This window comes from Pochonia chlamydosporia, chromosome 1, assembly GCF_001653235.2.
Source record: "Pochonia chlamydosporia 170 chromosome 1, whole genome shotgun sequence".
Taxonomy (NCBI): domain Eukaryota; kingdom Fungi; phylum Ascomycota; class Sordariomycetes; order Hypocreales; family Clavicipitaceae; genus Pochonia; species Pochonia chlamydosporia.
In genome coordinates, this window is record NC_035790.1 from 5071170 (window position 1) to 5092284 (window position 21115).

General features: G+C 49.7%; 10 protein-coding genes across 10 annotated transcripts; 5 read left to right on the forward strand and 5 right to left on the reverse strand.

Moving 5' to 3' along the window:
* Positions 1–80: 80 nt before the first annotated feature.
* VFPPC_01323 (sugar transporter) lies at positions 81–1708 on the reverse strand (the record flags this gene model as incomplete). Its single annotated transcript, XM_018281171.1, has 2 exons — positions 81–1477; positions 1549–1708. 2 exons carry the CDS (start codon positions 1706–1708, stop codon positions 81–83), a joined length of 1557 nt encoding a protein of 518 aa, XP_018149742.1.
* Positions 1709–2718: 1010 nt separating this feature from the next.
* On the reverse strand, positions 2719–3420 carry VFPPC_01325 (HhH-GPD domain-containing protein; the record flags this gene model as incomplete). The annotated part of the gene is made up of 1 exon (XM_018281172.1): positions 2719–3420. The coding sequence occupies one exon, from the start codon at positions 3418–3420 to the stop codon at positions 2719–2721; it is 702 nt and encodes a 233-aa protein (XP_018149743.1).
* Positions 3421–3724: 304 nt separating this feature from the next.
* Positions 3725–4875, forward strand: VFPPC_01326 (D-xylulose reductase A; the record flags this gene model as incomplete). The annotated part of the gene is made up of 2 exons (XM_018281173.1): positions 3725–3736; positions 3793–4875. The coding sequence occupies 2 exons, from the start codon at positions 3725–3727 to the stop codon at positions 4873–4875; spliced, it is 1095 nt and encodes a 364-aa protein (XP_018149744.1).
* Positions 4876–5455: 580 nt separating this feature from the next.
* On the forward strand, positions 5456–6377 carry VFPPC_01327 (d-xylulose reductase a protein; the record flags this gene model as incomplete). The annotated part of the gene is made up of 3 exons (XM_018281174.1): positions 5456–6073; positions 6127–6277; positions 6337–6377. The coding sequence occupies 3 exons, from the start codon at positions 5456–5458 to the stop codon at positions 6375–6377; spliced, it is 810 nt and encodes a 269-aa protein (XP_018149745.1).
* Positions 6378–6504: 127 nt separating this feature from the next.
* Positions 6505–8425, reverse strand: VFPPC_01328 (MFS sugar transporter; the record flags this gene model as incomplete). The annotated part of the gene is made up of 5 exons (XM_018281175.1): positions 6505–6896; positions 6964–7346; positions 7405–7611; positions 7671–7917; positions 7984–8425. 5 exons carry the CDS (start codon positions 8423–8425, stop codon positions 6505–6507), a joined length of 1671 nt encoding a protein of 556 aa, XP_018149746.1.
* A 1908-nt stretch (positions 8426–10333) lies between these two features.
* VFPPC_15337 (dihydroorotase) lies at positions 10334–11956 on the forward strand (the record flags this gene model as incomplete). Its single annotated transcript, XM_018293090.1, has 10 exons — positions 10334–10464; positions 10527–10539; positions 10622–10648; positions 10709–10774; positions 10832–10910; positions 10958–11041; positions 11097–11215; positions 11266–11329; positions 11389–11533; positions 11599–11956. 10 exons carry the CDS (start codon positions 10334–10336, stop codon positions 11954–11956), a joined length of 1086 nt encoding a protein of 361 aa, XP_018149747.1.
* A 244-nt stretch (positions 11957–12200) lies between these two features.
* Positions 12201–13851, reverse strand: VFPPC_15338 (MFS hexose transporter; the record flags this gene model as incomplete). Its single annotated transcript, XM_018293091.1, has 2 exons — positions 12201–13595; positions 13699–13851. 2 exons carry the CDS (start codon positions 13849–13851, stop codon positions 12201–12203), a joined length of 1548 nt encoding a protein of 515 aa, XP_018149748.1.
* A 644-nt stretch (positions 13852–14495) lies between these two features.
* Positions 14496–16120, forward strand: VFPPC_01330 (beta-glucosidase; the record flags this gene model as incomplete). Its single annotated transcript, XM_018281176.1, has 4 exons — positions 14496–15032; positions 15091–15377; positions 15437–15933; positions 15984–16120. 4 exons carry the CDS (start codon positions 14496–14498, stop codon positions 16118–16120), a joined length of 1458 nt encoding a protein of 485 aa, XP_018149749.1.
* Positions 16121–16399: 279 nt separating this feature from the next.
* VFPPC_15339 (C6 transcription factor) lies at positions 16400–18509 on the reverse strand (the record flags this gene model as incomplete). The annotated part of the gene is made up of 3 exons (XM_018293092.1): positions 16400–16573; positions 16627–18288; positions 18396–18509. 3 exons carry the CDS (start codon positions 18507–18509, stop codon positions 16400–16402), a joined length of 1950 nt encoding a protein of 649 aa, XP_018149750.1.
* Positions 18510–19010: 501 nt separating this feature from the next.
* Positions 19011–20994, forward strand: VFPPC_01332 (GPI anchored protein; the record flags this gene model as incomplete). Its single annotated transcript, XM_018281177.1, has 7 exons — positions 19011–19331; positions 19398–19648; positions 19701–20092; positions 20146–20215; positions 20279–20550; positions 20614–20786; positions 20881–20994. The coding sequence occupies 7 exons, from the start codon at positions 19011–19013 to the stop codon at positions 20992–20994; spliced, it is 1593 nt and encodes a 530-aa protein (XP_018149751.1).
* Positions 20995–21115: the final 121 nt, after the last annotated feature.

Sequence of the window (21115 nt, forward strand, 5' to 3'; positions counted from 1 at the left end):
AAGTTCCATGACTAAGTTACTATTTCTAACTGCTTGTGCAGAGGCACAGAGGCACCAAGCAGCCTCATCGTAGTATCTATCTACTTGTGTTCGTGATGCGAAGCTCGCAGAGTCGTTGTAGGTCCCAGCTTATCTCCGCTGCCAGCTCTCTCAAAGTCCAAGACTTGCTTGCCATCAAAAATCTCAGCAATTTCCTCCAAGCTGTAGCCTTTAGTCTCGGGAAACATGAAGTATGTGACGAGGAAGAATACAACCAAAAGGCAGCAGAAAATAATGTAGTACTTCCACCCCATGTTCTCCAGACCAATGGGATTGACGAATGCCGCAATGATAAGAGACCCGTAGATGGAAAACAGTTCCAAGGCGATACCCTTTGAGCGTAACGAGTATGGGAAGATCTCGGTGGGATACCCAAACAGCAAGGGGGTCCAAGCGATATCATAATGGAAGTAGTACGTGAATAAGCACACCACCACTACGATACCTGCCGCGCGTGATCCAGTGTCGGAGTTGACGGCAGAGCATGCAGTCCATATGGCGTAAGACACCAGCATGCCAATTCCAGACCATAGGAACAGTGTGCGGCGACCAAGTCTATCAACCAAGAATGCGGCACCAAGGGCGGCGGCAAAATTGAAGATTTGAAGGAGGCCATTGATAAGAGTTTGGTCAAAGGTATCTTTGATGCCAACCGTGTCCAGGACAAGGGTGAGATAGTAGGACACCACACCGATTCCATTCCACTGCGCAAAGGCGCCAGTGCAAACAGCAATGAAGGTTCTCTTTCTGTTTCCCGGCGTTTTGAATAAAGAAGCCCAGCTCGTTGACTCGGATTCCCTCTCGTTCTGGATCGATTGACTAATCTCTGCCAACTCGAGGCTCACAAGCGGGCTGTTCTCAGTGTAAGGGTCATGGTATTGCTTTAGCAAGTCTCCAGCTTCTTGAATACGGCCCTGAGCAACTAGCCATCTCGGTGACTCTGGAACCCAATAGTAAAACACAAGTTGAACCAGGGGAAACCCGGCCTGCAATGCCGAAGGTATTCGCCAAGACGCCGTGCCAAGAATATCTTGCACCCCAAAGGTAGTCCAAGATGCCAGAATGGCCCCGAGGTAGTATAGTGTCCAAAAGGCTGACGTGTACTTGCCACGGTGGGTTGGATATGCCATTTCTGCAATAAGCATGGGGCTCGGCTGAACTACAAACATGCCCCCAAAGCCGACAATGACTCTGGCAATGACAAACATGGCATAGTCGACAGCAGCCGCTTGGATAGCTCCGGCAATGCATATCCAAATTATGCCAGCCAGCAGGACGGGTTTTCGGCCAAACTTGTCGGAAAGCATGCCCACAAAGGGCAATGCAGCTACAGATCCGATAGACTGAGCTGCATTAACAAGACCCAGCCTCGAGCCCTGGGGGTTTCCAAAGTATTCCTTCCATTGCTGTAACGACTGCAGGCCGTTCATCAAGGAGCCTATGGTCCATCAGTAGCCGTTTCAGACGAGACGCTTAGAAATTCAGACCAAGGACACGTTGAGCACTTACCATCGTATCCGGAGACAGAGCTAGACAGCAGGGGGATGAGAAGCAACAAGTTCAACCGGATCAGATGAGCTTGCTGGAACCAGTATTTTTGCGTCTGGGGTAGCACCTCCGCAAGTGCCGCCCCGACGATCTTCGTGTCCCGATCAAGTTGAGCCGCCATGAGGAATATCTTGCTTCAGATACGGACAACTCCTGAAATCAGTATTTGCGCGAAATGAATCAGAACCGAGGTGTGCCAGCGCCGCCCAAGTCCCATGTCATGTTCATCGTTGGGACCACCCCCATTGTCCCCCTTCCAGGCAACGCTGAAGATATATGTAGAAGAGTATTTAGCCCATCAGGGAATCAGTGAGCCCTCCATCAAGTGTTACCATTTGCGTCCCATGCCTCTAGCGACGATGATCGTCATTGAGTGCCGCGCAAACAGCGCACATGGCACCTAGGCGCCACTGTGGAGAATCTAGGAATCTGGGGAAAGGCGAATGTCGGAGTCCTGGACGCTATTGGGATAGCGTCTATCAGCAAAGGGTGACAGTCGCCCTCGCCTGACTCGCAAGGTGACGACGGAGACTGACCGCGTTTGATGCTTTCGAACGGGGACTGGCATGTCGTCGTACCGTAGTCGATAGTCCCGGCATTTGCAAGCTAGACAGTGCCCTAAATATCACGTCAGCATGGTGGCGTTTTATATCCGCCTATTTTCCTCCATTCACAGCAGGTAGATGCCGTTACCACCGCTGTTCATTCTCGTCCCAGGTAGTCGGGGGGGGCTGAGACAAGGGGGTGTTCAAGTTCGTGTAACCCATCGATGCCGTCGGATGAACGGGTAGGGCCACGTGCAAAGGGGCAGAAAATTGAGGCTTGAATCTATCATCGTGGGTCAATGGAGCAAAGGTTCCTCCTAAACAATGAAGCTTTATGGAATGGCTCGGCGTTATTTCGAAAGGGAGTGGGATTCAAGGGTTGAACCGACTCCGATCAGAGTTTGCATCTGTGGATGCGAAGATCTTGACAGAACTTGTGACAGGCGACAGCCGTGTGCGGCCCACCAGATAGCATCTGATAAGACGGAATGAATCGTTTTCTATGAATAGACCTGTTGTGCTATGACCTAGGTGCTCTCTAATACGTACGCCAAAAATGCAATTTGATTACAGCAAAGCCAAGTCCCTAGGACTGTTTCGTAGGCCCTGACTCCTCCGCGCTGTCAATTAGGATATCATATCGCCCAAAACTGTGTGTCATGACATACTCCCCATTCACCATGTCGTTGCTCTCAGCACGCCTAATTGCATCCTCCATCGTAGTTTCTATTCCAGCCTGAAGATGTCTATTGGCGAGCCGTTGTCTTGCGATGTCAGGGTCAACTCTGACAAGCCACCGATCACCTGCCAAATCTCCAATACCTCTCCAGGGACCCTCGTCGCTTAATAGGTAGTTGCCTTCAAAAATACAGACTTCTGTCTCAGCCGCCACTGATACACCATTTGGAACAGGATCTTTGATGGCGTGGTCGAATGTCGGAGCAGAAACGGCACTGCGTCCGGCTTCTGACCGGAGTTTGCGTGCGAGTTCTGCTGCCGCAGTGCCGTCGAATGTCCACGGTGCACCGCGGCGGGCAATAGCTTCCTGTGCGTTGGGAAGCGATTGCAATGTTTTCCGTGAGAGGTGAAATCCATCTGCCGATATTGAAACAATTGACGGCGCATTGCTGGATTTTGATACATGCTCGACGACTTTATTGGCGATTGTGGTTTTGCCGGAGCCTGGCGGACCAGCGACAACGACGAGTAGTCGAGCTTGGCCGAGTGCTTTTCGTTCAGCCCATTTTGTTCGAATGCGCTTTGCTAGAGCGTTGTATGTGTCTTCCATTTTCGAATCTGAAATAATACAATCTATGTTCTTTTACTTCGGTAGTTCAATACATTTTTCTACGCTGCAGGTCGAATGCTTTTCTTCAAACATCTGCCGGAGGACTGACCTCCACGAAAGTGGGGCCGACCGAGAGTCCGGAGGAGAGCGGACTGTCACCCTCTTGTCCTAATCGGGAAATTCCACGATGCTTCCCCGCAAGAAACAAGCCGTTGTTGATCTTGATATTTCAGCCGTTTCCTGAGCTATACGGACGTGTGTCATTCCTGAGAATAGGATCTCATCACCGCGATACGGCTTAATCATGGCAGACGTTGTAAGTGCCCTGGGCTATCTTCCGCTGCTTTCTCTGTCTTTGCTAATACTTGCCAGAATCCGGCCTTCGTTCTCCAGTCCATCAAAAACGTTTCATTTGAGGAACGACCGGTGCCAACTCTACGTGATGAATACGATGTTCGCGTTCATGTAGAGCAAACCGGTATTTGCGGCAGTGACGTCCACTACTGGCAAAAGGGCCGCATTGGCGACTTCATCTTAGGGAGTCCAATCGTCTTGGGCCACGAAAGTTCCGGCACCATAGTCGAGGTTGGTGCTAAAGTGAAGAATGTCAAAGTTGGAGATCTTGTGGCTATAGAGCCTGGAGTCCCCTGTCGTCGATGCGATCACTGTCGATCAGGCTACTACAATCTCTGCGCTGACACAGTATTCGCTGCCACGCCTCCTCACGATGGGACGTTGCAAAAATACTACGTTGTCGCCTCGGACTATGTGTACCCTATTCCTAAGCATATGACTGCCGAAGATGGAGCTCTCGTCGAGCCTGTCGCTGTTGCAGTCCAAGTTATTAAGGTGGCGGATCTACGTGCCGGGCAGACAGTGCTTGTCTTTGGCTGCGGTCCCATTGGCGTTCTCTGTCAAGCTGTTGCCAAAGCATCCGGAGCGAGCAGAGTTATTGGAGTTGACATTTCACATTCAAGAGTCAACTTTGCCAAGGAGTTTGGCGCCGATGGCGTGTTTTTAAACCAGTCGAAGCCGAAAGAAGGACAGGATCCTGTTGATGCGGCGCGAGCTGTTGCCGAACAGATTGTCGCCGAATATGAGCTCGGTGATGGTGCAGATGTGGTATTGGAGTGTACCGGCGCAGAGCCATGCATACAAGCTGGAATATTTGCAGCCAAAAAGGGCGGTACATTTGTGCAGACGGGCATGGGTCGCGAGAATGTGGTGTTTCCAATTACGACCGCCTGCATCAGAGCACTGACGATTAAGGGCTCTATCAGATATACCACGGGCTGTTACCCGCGAGCTGTAGAGTTGATTGCCAGCGGCAGGATTCAGCCCAGGAAATTGATTACACATAGATTCAAGTTTGACAAGGCGGAGGAGGCGTTTGAGTTGGTTAAGAAGGCACAGGAGGATACATTGAAAGTCATCATTGAGGGAGTTGGCATATAAGACTTACACTACCATGAAATAGAATAGACAAATTGATATACTGTATTCCAAGTTTCCCTTAATTGAGAATCAGTGAGGCCCATTGCACTTGATTCTATAAAAATCTGTTGTCGATCTTTACTGAATTGTTCTTAAACATTTTGTAGTCAATATGCTTTGGTCCCTAGCTTATGTAAGTGTCTGCGTCAAAACAACGGGAGACTCAACGCCATACACAGAAGCTGCTCGAGCCTTCATCACACCCGGACATCTCTACACCTAAATTCATTTGTTCCCAACATCAGAGCAATCTAAAAACAATACACAGGTGCACTCTCGCCCTGGGCAGCTCTCCCCGCTGTTCGGCATGGGCTCGGGTCACCTTATCCCGAACCCCCATGAACCCCAGATCCGGGGTCACGGACGGGGCGTCCCTTGCCTAGACATATCCCGGGAATGAGACACGGGAACTACCAAATATGTCCCAGTCCCTGTCAGAACCATATCTCAAATTCCCCGTTAGTATCTGTATTTATATGTTACAAGTCACATCGGAAAATTTTCTGTCTTAGCCTGCCGTCATCCCTTCCCGCATGCCACCATGGTTCTCGCTAGCCACCCCAACCCAACGGCTCCCACGCCCTCGCACTTTTCCCTCTCTGGAAAAACAGCGCTCGTAACTGGAGGCTCAAGAGGGATCGGTCTTCAAGTAGTAACTGCCCTACTAGAAGCCGGAGCTTCAGTTGCATTCACGTACTCGACAACTTCCAAAGATGAACTCGACTCCGTAATTTCGACGCTCTTAGCTGCCAATCCCAGCAGTACAATCAAAGCATATAAGTGTAATGTCGCTGACAGAGCGTCTGTGTTCGACGTCACTGCCCAAGCTGCGAAAGATCTAGGTGGTCTTGACATCGTCGTGGCAAACGCTGGAATTGGTGCCCACTACGCTGCTGAGGATTATCCGGAGGAAGAGTTCCGCAAAATGCTCGACGTTAACTTCAATGGGGTTTTCTGGACGGCCCAAGCTGCGGCGAGTGTCATGAAAGGCACCAAGACGAGGGGAAGCATCATTTTCACAGCGAGCGTCAGCGCACTTTTGGTCAATGTCCCTCAGAAACAGGCTGCTTATAATGCTGCCAAAGCGGGAGTGGTTCATTTGGCGAAGAGTTTGGCAGTTGAGTGGGTGGATTTTGCGAGAGTTAATTGTGTTTCTCCGGTTCGTATTTGGACTATTGGACTGTATTTGCTGCTGATAGCTGATGAATGTAGGGGTATATTGCGACCGAAATGCTGGATGTCCATCCCCAAGAATGGAGAGATGCTTGGTTCAAGTTGATTCCTGGGGCTAGATTGTGTGAGCCGGCTGAGTTGAAAGGGACGTATGTATACCTGGCGAGCGACGCAAGCAGCTACATGACCGGTAAGTATATGGAAGGTCTTGTCTCCTTGTTCATGATTCGTATTAACGGCTAGATATAGGCGCTAATTTAGTCATTGACGGCGGCTACACATTGCCCTAATAGCACGCAATCCACATAGCAGCCGATAGAGGCTACCGTATGACATTGTTTGCCGTCTAGTAATCCGTCTTCAACCACTTTTGAGAATATTCTCTCGACCATTGTGCAATGCCGTGATATGCTCCCCTTAGGCAATACGCTTCTCCAGCTCATCGAAACTCTGTCGACGATCAGTCTGAGCGACAAACACCTTTCGGAAACGCCCATGGTACAAATCTGTCATATTCTCCTTCACTCCCGCCCAATTCTCTCTTACAATGTCCATAGTTGGTCGCTCGAATACGAGATCAATCTCCTCAAGTGTCTTGTTCTTGGTCTCTGGCATGAAGAGCACTTGATAGATTTCACCGAGAACGGCAATGCCGCCGTAGAATCCGAGCGTGAGACCAGTAGGGGTCATGGCGTCTTCCATGGCGGTGAAGTTGTAGGTGACCACGAAAGAGGCCAGGAAGAGAAGGGCGTCAGAGGTGGTCATGCCGTAACTTCGGAGGTAAGTTGGGTAGACTTCCGATGGTACGACTAAAAGAAAAGTAAGTGAACCTGCCATCAAGATATTGTAGATTCGTGATGTGTAGAACCGACTTACCCCATGTTAAACAAGCGTATGAGCCAAAAAAGCCCATGTAGATGATCAAGCCAGTAAGGTAGCAGCCCTCAGCAGCCATGGTGTGCGTCTTGATATTGATTTGGTAGCCAATGCCGATGAGAACCAAGCCGAGAAAGAAGCCAGGCAACATCATGATGGCCCAGAATCGTCTACCACAAGTCTCCATGAGGAAGACAGCGGGAATGGTACCAATCAACAAGGCACCGCCACCAACCAAGGACATGTAATTGGCCTTTTCTGCTTCGTATCCGATCTGGTTCATCAACACGGACATGTAGTACATGATGGCGTTGACACCTGTGAGCTGACCGAGGAGAATCATGATATTTGCGTAGACGACTGCACGTCGGGCGCGAGGGACGCTGCAGAGTCGTCTGTGTTAGCCTTCCTTCGGGGTAGAATGCAAAAGGGTGTACGTACGTGAAAAAGTCCATCCAAGGGAATCGCCTGTTTTCAGCAGCCTCAGTAACAGTACTGGATTCCTGACGGACCGCAACGGCCATGACGTAGAATTCCTCTCTGGATTCGCCGGTATCGACGCCTCGAATGCGCTTCCAAACCTTGAAAGCATCGAGAACTTTTCCTTTGTGCATAAGATATCGAGGGCTTTCCGGCAGAAATAGCATGCTGTGCAATGTTGATAATTAGCCACAGGAGAAATTGTATAGATCGCATAGATGACATACCCAGCAAACATAATGGTAGAGAACACCAAAGAAGAACCGAGAATATATCGCCAGTTGCCAGGGAGTCTGAGAAACATAGCAGCAACGGCATAACCCAGAACTTCTCCAAGGGCAATCATGAGTTGGTACAATGAGACCAGATTTCCTCGAATACGCCGTTCGACTGTTTCCGCGACGTAGACGGGGACCGTACCTCCTTCCAGGCCAACTCCGAGGCCGAGGATAACACGACCGGCAACAATCATGCCTTGAAGAAAATGATTATGTTAGTATGTGCAGCATGGTTGGATTCGGGAATGAGAAACACACGTACCGAAATCAATGGCACCCGCTTCCAGAGCTGCACCAATGGTATACAAGACCAGAGACAAGTAAATAGCACCTTTTCTTCCAAGATATTCGTTGGCAGGAGACAGAATGAGGGCGCCACCGACAGCACCGAGTGGCATGCCCGAGTTGACGAGACTGTTCTCTCGTGGTGAAAGACCCAGATCCTTGGGAAGATACAAGTTTGCACCTGAGATGAGACTCTGGTCCAATCCGGAAAGCAAGCCTCCCATACTAGCAAAGGCTACCAGAAGCCATGTGAAGTGTCTGGGATCCTTGAACTCGACGTTAAAGAATCCTCGCTCGAGACCGCCAGCTGCGGCAAGTTCCTCCTCCATTTCGTCAATCAGGTTATCTACTTGATGGCCACCGGCGCGGGCGACTTCAAGCGCCTCGGCCTCGGCTTTACCACCGCCGCCTCCTCCCATGATGTACGAATATGTATTGGAGTCGGGTGAGTACCCAAAGGGCAATCAACTAGGCAGCTGAAGCTGAACAACAGAGGTACAGAAGTAAAGTTTGTGGTGGGAGATGACAGGTTGGCAAAATCATGTTGACAAGCGGTCGGATTCGTCATTTATAACCACCGTCCTCTCACCTGATAGAAACAGAGCCATGTTTCACTCACAAACGACGGTGTTTGTGCCGTCCATCGGGGGGTTACATGGTGGAGGGGACTGGGGCTCCAGATGGAGACCCCAAGTTCCCGCAGTAAATAGTTTAGAATTTAGAATACTAACTCGGCTGCCTAGTTCTTGACTCGTGTGTTTACATATTGGACCGAAGAAGAGGCCGATGAAGGTAATCACATCGTGTAAATGTTGAACTGGGTAAATGCCCTGGCTGGTTCANTCAGCAGCTTACGATGTGAATCCATGAGAATGGCCCAAGGTTGTGATATGTCGATCACCGACCCCATGACCGGGCCAGCCGAAGTACTGGTAATTAATGACTGTAAGCTGCACGGCGCCAATTGGATAAAAGGGAGTATACGGTGAACCTTGAGCAACGTGAGATGGGACACAAGACTGTGGTTGGTGTATTGCCGATCGCCAAGCGGCAGATATGATGAGATGAGCCGTGCCACCATTCACGGCCCGCAATATGGTCTGGCTAAATCGGAACGGCAAATGAAGTACGGAGTAGGTGGATCAATTTCAATGGCCGGAACACAGGCGGCTTTCGAGCCGTTGGCACACTAGTTTATGGTAGGGTTCTGAACCAGTTTGGGATGAGGCATATTCACTCGTGGTTTTGCCCACCTGCAAGTGGTTGAAGTTGAAGATATATTGGCAGCCACATCTGCATCGGTTTCGATGAGATGCAGGAATGATGAGCGATGGCGTCCAGCCTCACGAAAACGGTTAATGGATTATCCCTCTTCAACTGCTTGTTGAATCGGAGTTGACGAGGTTTGGGTGCCACAACAGTGACAAGGGGTTTGCATGATGGTTGCATAGAATCTTGGTTTTCCGTTGCCGTTTGTGCCAGTTTGGCGCTTTTAGTGCAACTTTCTAGAAAACTTCGAGAAACTTGTCGGACCGACGCTTGTCCAAGCAGCCAATCAGCGATTTTGGTGCCGAAGCCGGAGGAGAGGTTCCAGGAAACTTGCAATTCAACTCTACGTCAAGCGATTTATGGTGTAGTATTATTTATTCCAAGTAGGTAAGGGCTGCTTGGTTTTGGGTGAGCATAATGCAGCAAATATATGCAGTGTCTGGCCATTGTGGCATGGTTGACAGATAACAGTTGTTCTAGAATGCGGCCAGAGCCAAGTCCCTGTTTTGCAACGGCTGCTCTACCGCCACATTCCGGTTACAAGAGAGCCCAATCGTTGATAACTTGATGCAACACAATTGACTTCGAGCATTTGCATGACCACTTGGGCGCTACGAAGCAAATTTAATGGCAGGGATTGGGATGGATGGCCTCCACCTCGGCCACGACAAATGCCCAACAGACCACGCATACTGCACAAAAGTATACACATCCGTGACCAATTCAACAAATAAATTCGCCCAGAAAATATGGCAAGTACTCATGCCATTTATATCTGTATGTGCCATACTGTACTATTGATGCAAATCTCTGTTCAAACTGTTTGCACGTGACGCCGGAAATGGCATGGGAAAAAAACATCTTGAGATTTTTTGCCCCTCCAATGCCCCACCATCTGCCATTCGAAAATCCACCATCCGTCATGCCATCATCTCACATGCACCCTCCATCCAACACCTGCCTACTGTCTTATCCTCCCTAAAGAGCAAGCCTATCCGTCTCGGCCGAGTCTATTCAGCCTGCATTGAGATTCAATACCCAACCTCATACCCGGCACAATGCAATTGAAAACCACACAACGGCTGGAGCTGCCGCCGACCGCGGACATGCATGTCCATCTGCGACAGGCCGAGCTCATGGAGCTCGTAGCTCCCACTGTCCGAGAGGGTGGTGTTGATACCGTCTTTGTGTAAGACCCCATGTCGGTTATAGTGATAGTGTATTTATTCAAATGCTAACTCGAGAGCATAGCATGCCAAACCTTGTTAGTGTCCTGGTGTATTTTGTGTTGGCTGTAAATATGCCAACTTTTGTGTGGATGTATTCTTACAGTGTATTCGATATAGGTCCCTCCTATTACAACCGTCGAACGGGTATGCTTGATGCTTGAACTGGTGTAAAACAACGATTACTCAGCTGCTAACATTGACAAGGCATTGGAATACAAGGCCCAGCTGCAAAAGATTGACCCCAATGTTCACTACCTCATGTCTCTGTTTGTATGTGTCCCAGTTCTAGCCCTGTCTCAACTCGTGAATACTGCTAATAGTAGATAGCTTCACCCGTCTGTCACCCCTGATGTGATTGCCCAGGCCGCTGCTGCCGGTATCACTGGTGTCAAGATGTATCCCCAAGGTAAGTCTGAAACTGCGTGGTCACTCAGCCATTGCTAACCTCTCTAGGTGTTACCACCAACTCTGAGAATGGAGTTGCCGATGTCGAAGCTTTCTACCCTACCTTTGCGGCCATGGAGGAGAATGACATGGGTAAGCGGGCATTGTTTATCCCCTTGCGCTCAATGACGAGACTAACAATCCGTAGTTCTGAATCTCCACGGCGAGGTGTTGGAGTCGCTTGCTCCAGAAGGCACAACTCTGGAGGAAGCATTTCTACCAACCCTCAAGAAGCTTCACGACCGATTTCCTCGTCTTAGAATCATTGTAAGCACACTTCAATTACAAACTTATGCCACAAAATCTGACATTGGTAGCTTGAACACTGCACAACTTCCGCCGCCGTTGAAGCCGTCAAGGCCTGCGGTCCGACAGTTGGTGGTATGCACTACTCTTCCTAGTTGATCAAAAGCAGATGGAACTAACGACACGGCAAATAGCGACAATTACGGCGCATCACCTGTATCTGACCGGAGCGGATGCTTGCTGCGATCCCTTTGCCTTTTGCAAGCCCATTCCCAAGAAGCCCACTGACAGAGACGCCCTCCTGAAGGCTCTAGTTAGCGGCAACCCCAAATTCTTCTTGTAAGTCTCCGATACCACGACCCCGAAAATTTGTTGAGATAATGATGTCTAATCCCTTCGTGCAGTGGGAGCGATAGTGCCCCCCACCAGATGGTTTCCAAGACCTCCGCTGAGCAAGGCAAGGCTCCTGCCGGTGTTTTTACCCAACCAGTAGTGACACAGCTCGTGCTGATGGCCTTGGAGGAGGGTGTTGAACGCGGCGACATTAGTGACGCGGATGTGACACAAGAAAAGCTGGAAGGCTTCCTCAGTCGCCATGGGCGACGCTTCTATAAGCTCCCCGAGACGTCCGACAAGAAGATTGTGCTGGAAAGAAAGGGCGAGAAAATTGGCGAAAGTGTGAAGAGTGCGGATGGGAAATCTGAAGTTGGAATTTCTCGAGCTGGTACTGAGATTTTCTCATTGACTTGGGCATCCGCTTAAGTTTGGGCTCGAACAGCAGAAGCCTTTGCTTTGTGGTGACTATTGGGAGGTTACGACGCTACACAAAATGGAGTTGAGGAAGAGAAAAAGGTAGTGATTTAAGGAACAAAAAATGACGAGTACAAACATTCGTGACACTTGTACACTTTCACTTTACAGCAGCATGACATTATGTCGGAATTTTGTATCTGAACAGTAATCCATTGACAGACAAAACGCTACAGCACTAAACACGCCGTACTATTTACACCGACTTCTGCTCGACCTTCTCTTCCGAGTGCACAGCAGAGTCTTCTATCCCCTTGGACGCCTGCATCATGTGCATCTTTGCATCCTCACCTTCAAACAAATACGTGAGTTCCTCAAGCGTTGGTCCCGCAGTTTCAACGAAGAAGAAATAGACAATGATGAAGATAATGGTCACCCAGACGCAGTAGTAGATGTAGAACTTCCAGCCGATATTCTCCAAACCAATCGGGTTCACGTAACCGCCAAAGATGGACGCAACTTGGATAGTCAGCAGGACAAAGGCCCAAGTTTTGGCTCTCATCTGGTACGTGACAACCTCAAGAGGATACGTAACGACCAAATTTGTCCATGCAAACGTGTAAAAGGCCTGGAATATGAAAATACAGGCCAGAACAACGCGACCTGCAGCCAGGGAATCCTTCTCGAGGTACTGCTGCGCGGCAATGGTCCAAGCAATGAACGTGACAACGACGCCGCCAGAGCCAACGAGGAAGAATGTTCGTCGCTTGAATTTGTCAATGATGGCCGTGACTGTCAGAGCGACAATGTATTGCCAGAGCGTGACCATGCCGTTGACAAGCGTAATATCCTTGTCGGCACTGACGCCGGTGTCTTTCAGAATCTGCGTCAGGTAGTTGGACACGAGCAGATTGCCCGAGCTCTGACTAAAGACGGCAGTGGCAAAGCAGAGACCAATTCGCTTCAGGTTGGGGGCAGATGAGAAGAACTGTTTCCATGTGATGTTTTGCTCGGCCTCGCGTGAAATGACTTCTTGAATTTCGGCAAACTCGAAGGCGACGACGGGCGAGTGCGGGTCACACTCGCCGTGGTATTTGACCAAGATTGCCTTTGCTTCTTCCTTCTTGCCCATTGCGACGAGCCATCGAGGCGATTCGGGGGAGAAGAAGATCAATGCGAGCTGGTAGGCAGACGGGACGATTTGAACAAGAGTAGGCAGCCTCCAAGACCACTGGTTGGGGATCCGGAAACAGCCATATGTCGCCCAAGCGCCGATAACATATCCCAATACAATGGAAGTGTTATAGAAAGTGGTGACTTGGACTCGCTCCTTGGGATGGCTCAGTTCGGTGACCAAGACGGCGGCAGTCATCTGGACCAAGCCGCTTCCAAAACCAAGGACCATCTTGCCACCAATGTACATATTTAGCGAAGTTGCAAAGAACTCAATCAGAACTCCGATAATAATGACGAGCGAGCCCAGGGCAGTCGGCACACGACGACCAAACTTGTCGCCCAGCCAGCTCAGCGTCAGGAACGGAATCACACCACCAATAGCGTTGGAGGCGCCAAAGAATCCAAGCTTTGAGCCCGTTGGATGGCCAAACCGTTCTTGCCAAGTGGGCAGAACCTGCATGCCGTTGGTCATGGACTAACGATGCATCTCTTGTTAGTTGTATGCACAAACCACGCTTGATGATGCCGTCGTAGTAGCGAAACTGGAAACAAAAACTGGAACTAGGGGAGACACTAACCCCGTCGATGCCAAGAGCGGCACTCGTGAAGAGCGACGACGTGAGAAGGAAGTAGAGCAGAATGCCATTTCTTCTCTTCCAAAACGGAGGGATTGACTTGAGGTCAATTGGAGGCGCGATGCCGTCTGCGGTGTGAGCAGCAGCGGGAGCCATTGTGAGAATTGGCGATGATGGCTACAGACTTTGGGAGGGAATAGAGAAGAATGAAGGACTAGAGGCTTTTTTGGTCCTCGCCAAAAGAAGGGTGATCAGAATGATCTGGATATACTGAGCTGGACAACGTTGGAAGAGGTCATCTCGCCCAAGTATATATATATCCTTCGGCTCACATATGACTGGAGGACGAATACTTGGGATAAATTGAAAACGAAGGGTCTGACAAGTTAGTTCCCCATGGGGACGGGATGAAGAGGGTGGGTCGAGGTTCGGGGAATTGCGAGACGGAGAAATAGGAAAACCTGTTTCCTCACGCATTTGATGAGGGTGAAAACTCGGGACTCAAAGAAGTTGAGTGGCTGCCACTAGGAGGAGAAATTTGGCGGAGAAATATTTCGGGGAAATGGGAACCAAGAAACCCCGTTATGGGGATGGCGAATTTCGCAGATACGAAGACAAAACGGTCGTTGTCATCTGATGCTCCTTGGTCTCTCATGGAAACATGTCCAATATAAATCTCGTTTGATGAGAAAATTGAAAACTTGAAGGTCACATCAAGTCAACTCATCCGCTTCCACCCGTTTGTGCCGCAGACTGACTGACTCTGTCCTCGGTCGCCTCACCTGGAAAACAGTGTCAAAATGGGAAGTAAATCTTCAGCTCTTCCGGGCGATTTTGAATGGGGATTCGCGACAGCGGCATATCAAATAGAAGGCGCTGTCGCTGAAGATGGTCGAGGGAAGTCCATCTGGGACACCTTTTGCCATCTCGAACCAACACGCACCAAGGGAGCAAATGGCGATGTTGCCTGCGACCATTATCACCGGTATGAAGAAGACTTTGACCTTCTCACCAAATACGGTGCAAAGGCGTACAGATTCTCTATATCTTGGTCGCGAATCATCCCGCTGGGTGGCAGAAATGACCCTTTGAATGAGGAAGGAATCGCATTCTACAACAGACTCATTGACTCTCTCCTCAAAAGAGGCATTACGCCCTGGGTTACACTTTATCACTGGGATTTGCCTCAAGCCCTTCATGACAGGTATGGAGGCTGGCTTGATGTTGAGGAGTCGCAGTTGGATTTTGAGCGGTACGCTCGAGTGTGTTACGAGCGCTTTGGTGACAGAGTTCGCAATTGGATCACATTGAATGAGCCGTGGATTCAATCGATTTTTGTGAGTTACACCACTTGAGTGAGTTTCATAGAAAAATTTAAACTAACTTGAAGCCAAGGGTTATTCTACTGGTGGTAATGCCCCTGGAAGGAGTAGCACCAACGACCAGTCCGAAGCTGGTGATAGTTCCACAGAGCCTTGGATTGTTGGCAAAGCTCAGATTATGAGCCACATCCGCGCCGTCATTGCTTACAACAAGGACTTCAAACCTACCCAAGGAGGACAAATTGGCATCTCACTCAACGGCGACTACTACGAGCCTTGGGATAGGACAGACCGTCAGGACCATGAAGCCGCAGAGCGACGAATGGAATTTCACATTGGCTGGTTCGCCAATCCTATCTTGTAAGTTGCCCCGTCGTTGTTATCAGGCCTGAAATCCGAATGGCTAACCAGGATGATAGCCTCAAGAAAGATTACCCCAGCTGCATGCGCGAGCAACTCGGCAACCGTCTTCCACTGTTCACGGAGTCCGAGTTTGCCCTTTTACAAGAAGCAGAGACAGACTTTTACGGCATGAACTACTACACGTCCCAGTTCGCTCGTCACCGGAGTGAAAAGGCGTCGGACACGGACTTCATGGGCAATCTGGACGAGCTGCAGCAAAATAAGGAGGGCACTCCTGTCGGCGAAGAGAGTGGCCTTCATTGGCTGCGTTCTTGCCCAGACTTGTTCCGCAAACATCTTACTCGGGTGTACAAATTATATGGCAAGCCGATCTACATTACCGAGAACGGATGCCCCTGCCCCGGAGAGGATAAGATGACTTGCGATGAGGCTGTGGTTGACCCTTACCGCATTAAGTATTTCAGCTCTCATCTTGATTCTATTTGCAAGTCTATTGGGGAGGATGGTGCCGTTATCAAGGGATACTTTGCTTGGGCACTTCTAGACAACCTCGGTGAGTTTCCTGGTCACCGCACTGAACTATCAGCTACTAACAATTGATAGAATGGTCTGATGGGTACGGACCTCGTTTCGGTGTGACATTCACGGATTATAACACATTGGAGCGCACTCCTAAGCAGTCGGCGTTACTGCTGAAGAAGATGTTCTGCGACAGACAGGGTATTTCAGTGACCGGCTAGCATGGCGATGGTGGTGCTTCGTCTCATTTATATACGCATTTCATGGAACACGGCTGCACAGGATGGAGGAATAACAGGGGAACAATGTACAAGCTACAAATAGAATGAATGAATACATCAATTTGACACACAATCTAGTACGAGTAAACCCTGGAATGAATATGAAACCTACAAAAACAAATACATGAGAACGCTCAAAACAGCGGTGTTGTACATAACTCATTACTCGCAATTCGCAAACTCCCGAACAGCACGCTGACCACACCAATCTCCATGTCCTTACATGGCCCAAGTTGACGTGCTCTTCAGAGCATCCGAGGCCTTGGAATCAAGCCTCGTCAAGATATCCAGCAATACACTAAAGTCACTTCTCGCCCGCGCCGCCAGCGGCGACGCCTGGTTCCGATGAATAATAGACAGCAACGTAGCCCCAATGAGCCGTATCTTTTCAACCTGCCAAGATATCAGCATACGTCAGTATTGAAGCAGAAATGTGTAATACATACATATGGCTCGCCATTGACCTGCAGAGACCAAAACGGCGCTTCGTGCATCACTCTCAGCATATCTCGCACAATTTCCGTCTTGCGCAAATCAGCTTGTTCAGCGCCGGGAGCGAAAAAAGCAATATCCTCGAACTTCTGGGTAATCACCATGCGGAGACAGTGAAACGAGACCTGGAGATTGGCGCACTGGATTACAAATTGTTTTGCTTCGGTGATGGGCGCTCCGCCGTTGGCGACGGACGCGAATGTATATGACTGCAGGTACGGGGGCAGATCATCCATACAGGTGATGAACTGTACGAAGAGTGAGTCCAGGCGTTGTCGTTCGGGTTCCGTTAATGCCTGGGTTGGCGGACTTGCGGTACTGTAGTCTATGGCCTTTTGGTCCTGGAAGAGTCGTACTTGGATTAAGAGATCGGAAGCGGCTTGCCATAATTTGAGATTTGCGTTGAATCCAGCTATGAAGTTTCTTCCGTGGGTGTCAGTAGGGGTTGTGACGTCGGTGGTAGTTCCTATAGAGGCCGATCGGTTGTCCATTCCGGTTGGATATGCTGTCGTGACGCCCGTTTCAAAGGAATACTTGTGCATGGTTATGGGACGATTGTTCAGAATGGCGGCTGATTTATCGCCCATATACACTATCCAGAAGGCTCGACGGCGTAGCTCAGCTTCAACCGGCGGGAGACCTTCCAATGAAGTCTCATCGTATAACCTCATCACTTGGGCCAGTCGTGTGGCCTCTCCAAAGATGTGCCATGAGTATTTGGGCTTTCCTGCTGCGTGGACGCAGTTGGAGTGAAAGTACCGAATGGTAATGGAGTTTGCGTTTGGACTTTCTAAATCAGCCTCCAGATAGCTGTTCAGACAGTCTCTTGACGCTTGGAGGAAGAGGTCAGCCACGGTCTCGCCCTCGGGAAACAAGTCCTTTGGCAAGAGAAACGCTGCCTCAGCACAGACAGCCGTGATGAGAGTGAAGGTCGCATCGTGCCAACATCCCAACGTCTCGCCTCCAGGACCGGAGCCAACATCAGGGGAAATTCCAGGCCATGCTGGAGGATTCAAGGCGGGTAAGGTATCCGAAACTCGGTCAATGCCATTTCGTGGCGCGTTCTGTACAGTCGTGTTGGAGGACTGTGACGTAAAAATTGAAAGCCCGTCACGAAGACTTGGTTCGTGTACAAGCGGAGTGAGGGGATAGAGATACTCGAAAAAGAGGCTAAAGCATTGCTCAACCATTTGCTCAAGGCCTTTATTTCGAAGAGACAGGGCCCTGGATAAATTGCGCCATCGGCGAACCGCAGAAACGCCGTGTACGCCAGTGGGACTTGCGATGGAAGCAAAGTCTCGCGTTGAGGTTGGAGATAGTCCGGCCGCAACGCCGAGTTGACCACCGGCAGCAGCAGCAGCAGGTTCCCATGAGGTAGTTGATGAGTTTGACGGGCTTTCAAACGTGGCGGCGGCCGTGGTGGTGGTGCGAGCAACAAACGGCGCCTGGTGTATACTCCTTCGACCGGAGAATGTCGACACAGACTCCGGAGGAATAGATGACTCGGCTCGTTTCTTGGACTTGGGCCCGCGCTTAGCCAAGGGCAAGTCAAAAGTACAGCGAACGCTATTGTCTCGGCAATGTGAGCAACTACCGGCAGCGTTGTCAAAGTCACACTGGAGGATGGGTTTGTCTCATGTTAGCAGCGAGTCAACGAACGACGATCGACAAAGCGCCGACGGAGAAATAGACGCCAAAAACCATAGCCATAAAAAACCCGTACCTTTGCTTTCCTTCGGCGACATCGATCACACGCTCGAGTTATTGCTTGGCGCCGTGGTTTGTCCACATTCGGGGACGCAGGGCGTGGAGGCGAGCCCGGCAGCGAGCTGGTCATTTTGGCATAATGCCTTCATATTATGCGGGCTGAATGTTGCTGGTTACCAGCGGACGGCGAAAAAGAAAAAGACCATGGAGGAATCAAGGGCCTTTCGGGATTTTATGTCGGCCAAACGCCTTCTGTAGGAACCTTTGCCACGTGGAATGAATCAGGATGATCCACACTTTTATTGCCTCCAATTCTCCGCATCCTGGCTTTCAGCTGGAGCGGGGGACGAAAGACGGAATCTGGGGGTTGAAAAGTTGGAGTAAATTATGCCGGCCGATCACCGCGGCTAGGCGGTTGTGTTTATTGGACTCGCTTACAGGTTTCTTGGCTCTCTGGTGGCAGTGTTCCTGTATTTTGCCAAAAAGAGGAGGGCTTACATGGTAATATCTTGGGTTTGGTGTTGATGCTGAGTATAAATGAAGCTTCGTGGACGTCAAAGTTGAAGTATCTCGCAAGTCAGCGCTGCCAATTTCTTTGCAAAGTCTCAATTCAGGGTCCCTACTACCAAAAATGAAGTCATTATTCGTGGCGCAATGGCTGGCCGCCTTTGGCTTCACTGCGACATCAGCTTTGCCGTCTACTCAATCACCCCGGGATGCCCAAACTCAGGGCAGGTCTCCTAGGTGTCGATTTGCGGCTGACTGGTCCCAGAAAGATGTCCTTAAGAATCCAGACCGTTTCGAGTGGGACATCTTGTTTTGGGAGGGTAAGTTTCATCAAAATGATGTTGGATACAACACCGCCAATGGCATGACGTACGATGGAACGCAGCTCGATCTTACTACAGGAGCTCGCACCGCGAAGCATCCCTTCAGTGCTGCCAGTAAAGAGGTAATTGACCTTTTCCCGCGTCCAATTACCTTTCTAACAGCGTTCTAACATATCTACCGCATCTAGGCCCTCCAGATTATGCTCTATGCACATGCCATTTCAGGAACCAAGGAAGCAGCACGCTTTCTCACTCCCGATAATCTTTCCAAAGCCCCAAAAGTTGCGGCGTCAATAATGAAGACAAAACTCCAGACTTATCTGCAGTTTAACCAGTCCAATCCTGGGTTTGGCGGCTTCCTGCCCTGGATGACAACCAGCGAGAGCCAACTATCTCCAACATGGGATTGGGTCAACCGAGTGCCTGCTTTGGACAATGGGTAAGGAGACGCAACATCGTCTTTTTAGAGAGTAAGCTAACATGGATTGTAGCGAGCTCATTTGGGCCGTGTATGCCTGTATCAATGCACTGGAGCAGAGTCGCGACCAGTCCTTCAGAGACCTCGCAAAGGGGTGGCAGAAGTGGTTGGACTATGTGAAGACAACAGCTGCTACCGTCTTCTACAAAGGAGATGGGCACGTGTGTGCGGTGACAAAGATTAACAACCAGACGCTGCCTCTGAAGGATCCAAAGCAAGGGTACCAGTGTGAAGGGACGAGTTACCTCGATGACCCCTATGAAGGAGAACTCTTTACGCATTTCTTGAACGCTTTTGGGGGGTTGTCTCGGAAGGACAAGGATGCACTGTGGCAAGCAAAGAGGGCTAAGCTCGTAAGCGTGGAATACAACATGGGCGGAGTCGGTCCCATCACGGTCGAACAAGGTAATTGTCCATCTCTCATCATTGTACTGCCTACGGACTAATAGAGATTCAAGGATATTGGTTCTCCAGCCATGAACCCTGGAAGGTTCTCGAGTTGCCGTACTACGATGTCGACCTTGTGAAGTGAGTGGACAATTCTTTGCCCGACGACATGCCTATTTTCTGATACTAACTCTTCCATAATAGGAGACTGTATCACAATGCAGAAAGAGCAAGAACCTGCAACTCGGTCGTAACCAAGGTCCCCGGGCTCTTCGCATCAGTGAACAACTCTACCGATCCGGAGACTGGCGAAATTATCGGCTACATCTCACCAGCTGGAATCCCCTCAATTGCAAGCCAGAAAGAGCAAGAGCATGATGTTATCACACCTTACGGCGCCTGGCCCACAATCATGTTTGACAAGGCTGTTGGGTTAGCCTGGTGGCGAAACATGGTCATTGCAAAGAAGATGCAGAGTATGTGTCAAATCTGCATTCTATGTACTGTGATGAGGACTCTGTTTGCTAACGGTAAACTAGATCCATATGGAAGCACCGAGTCGACAAGAGTAGACGGTAAGCTGGTGTCAGCCTTGGTGACTTGGGACAGCAAGATCACAACTGTTGTCGCTCTCCTGGGCGGTGTTGGCGACCTTGTGCGTCCCAAGATGAAGCGGGATGGTATCTACAATGATTTCATCTCCATTACTCAGGTATGTCTATTTGGAATACGCCCCCAATTTTTTTTAATTTTTTTTTTTTTTTTTATTTTTTTTGCCCGAAAAGATTCTAATTTTCTGTGAATAGAGAGAGTATGGCCGAGTGTTCAAAAAGCTAAAGGGCGAGAACATTGCGCTCTGCTTGCCCAAGGAGACGGTGCCAAATGCCGGATTGAAGGATTTTACACAGTGCTCTGCATAAATTTCAGAGTAAGAAATGGAGACCGTTTAGGATAGTTCTTTTCAAATTAGAATGTGTCAAGTAGTAAATGGTGTAAGTGGGTTGGTTCATTTTATCCACCAGACGCAAGCACTTGAGCAAC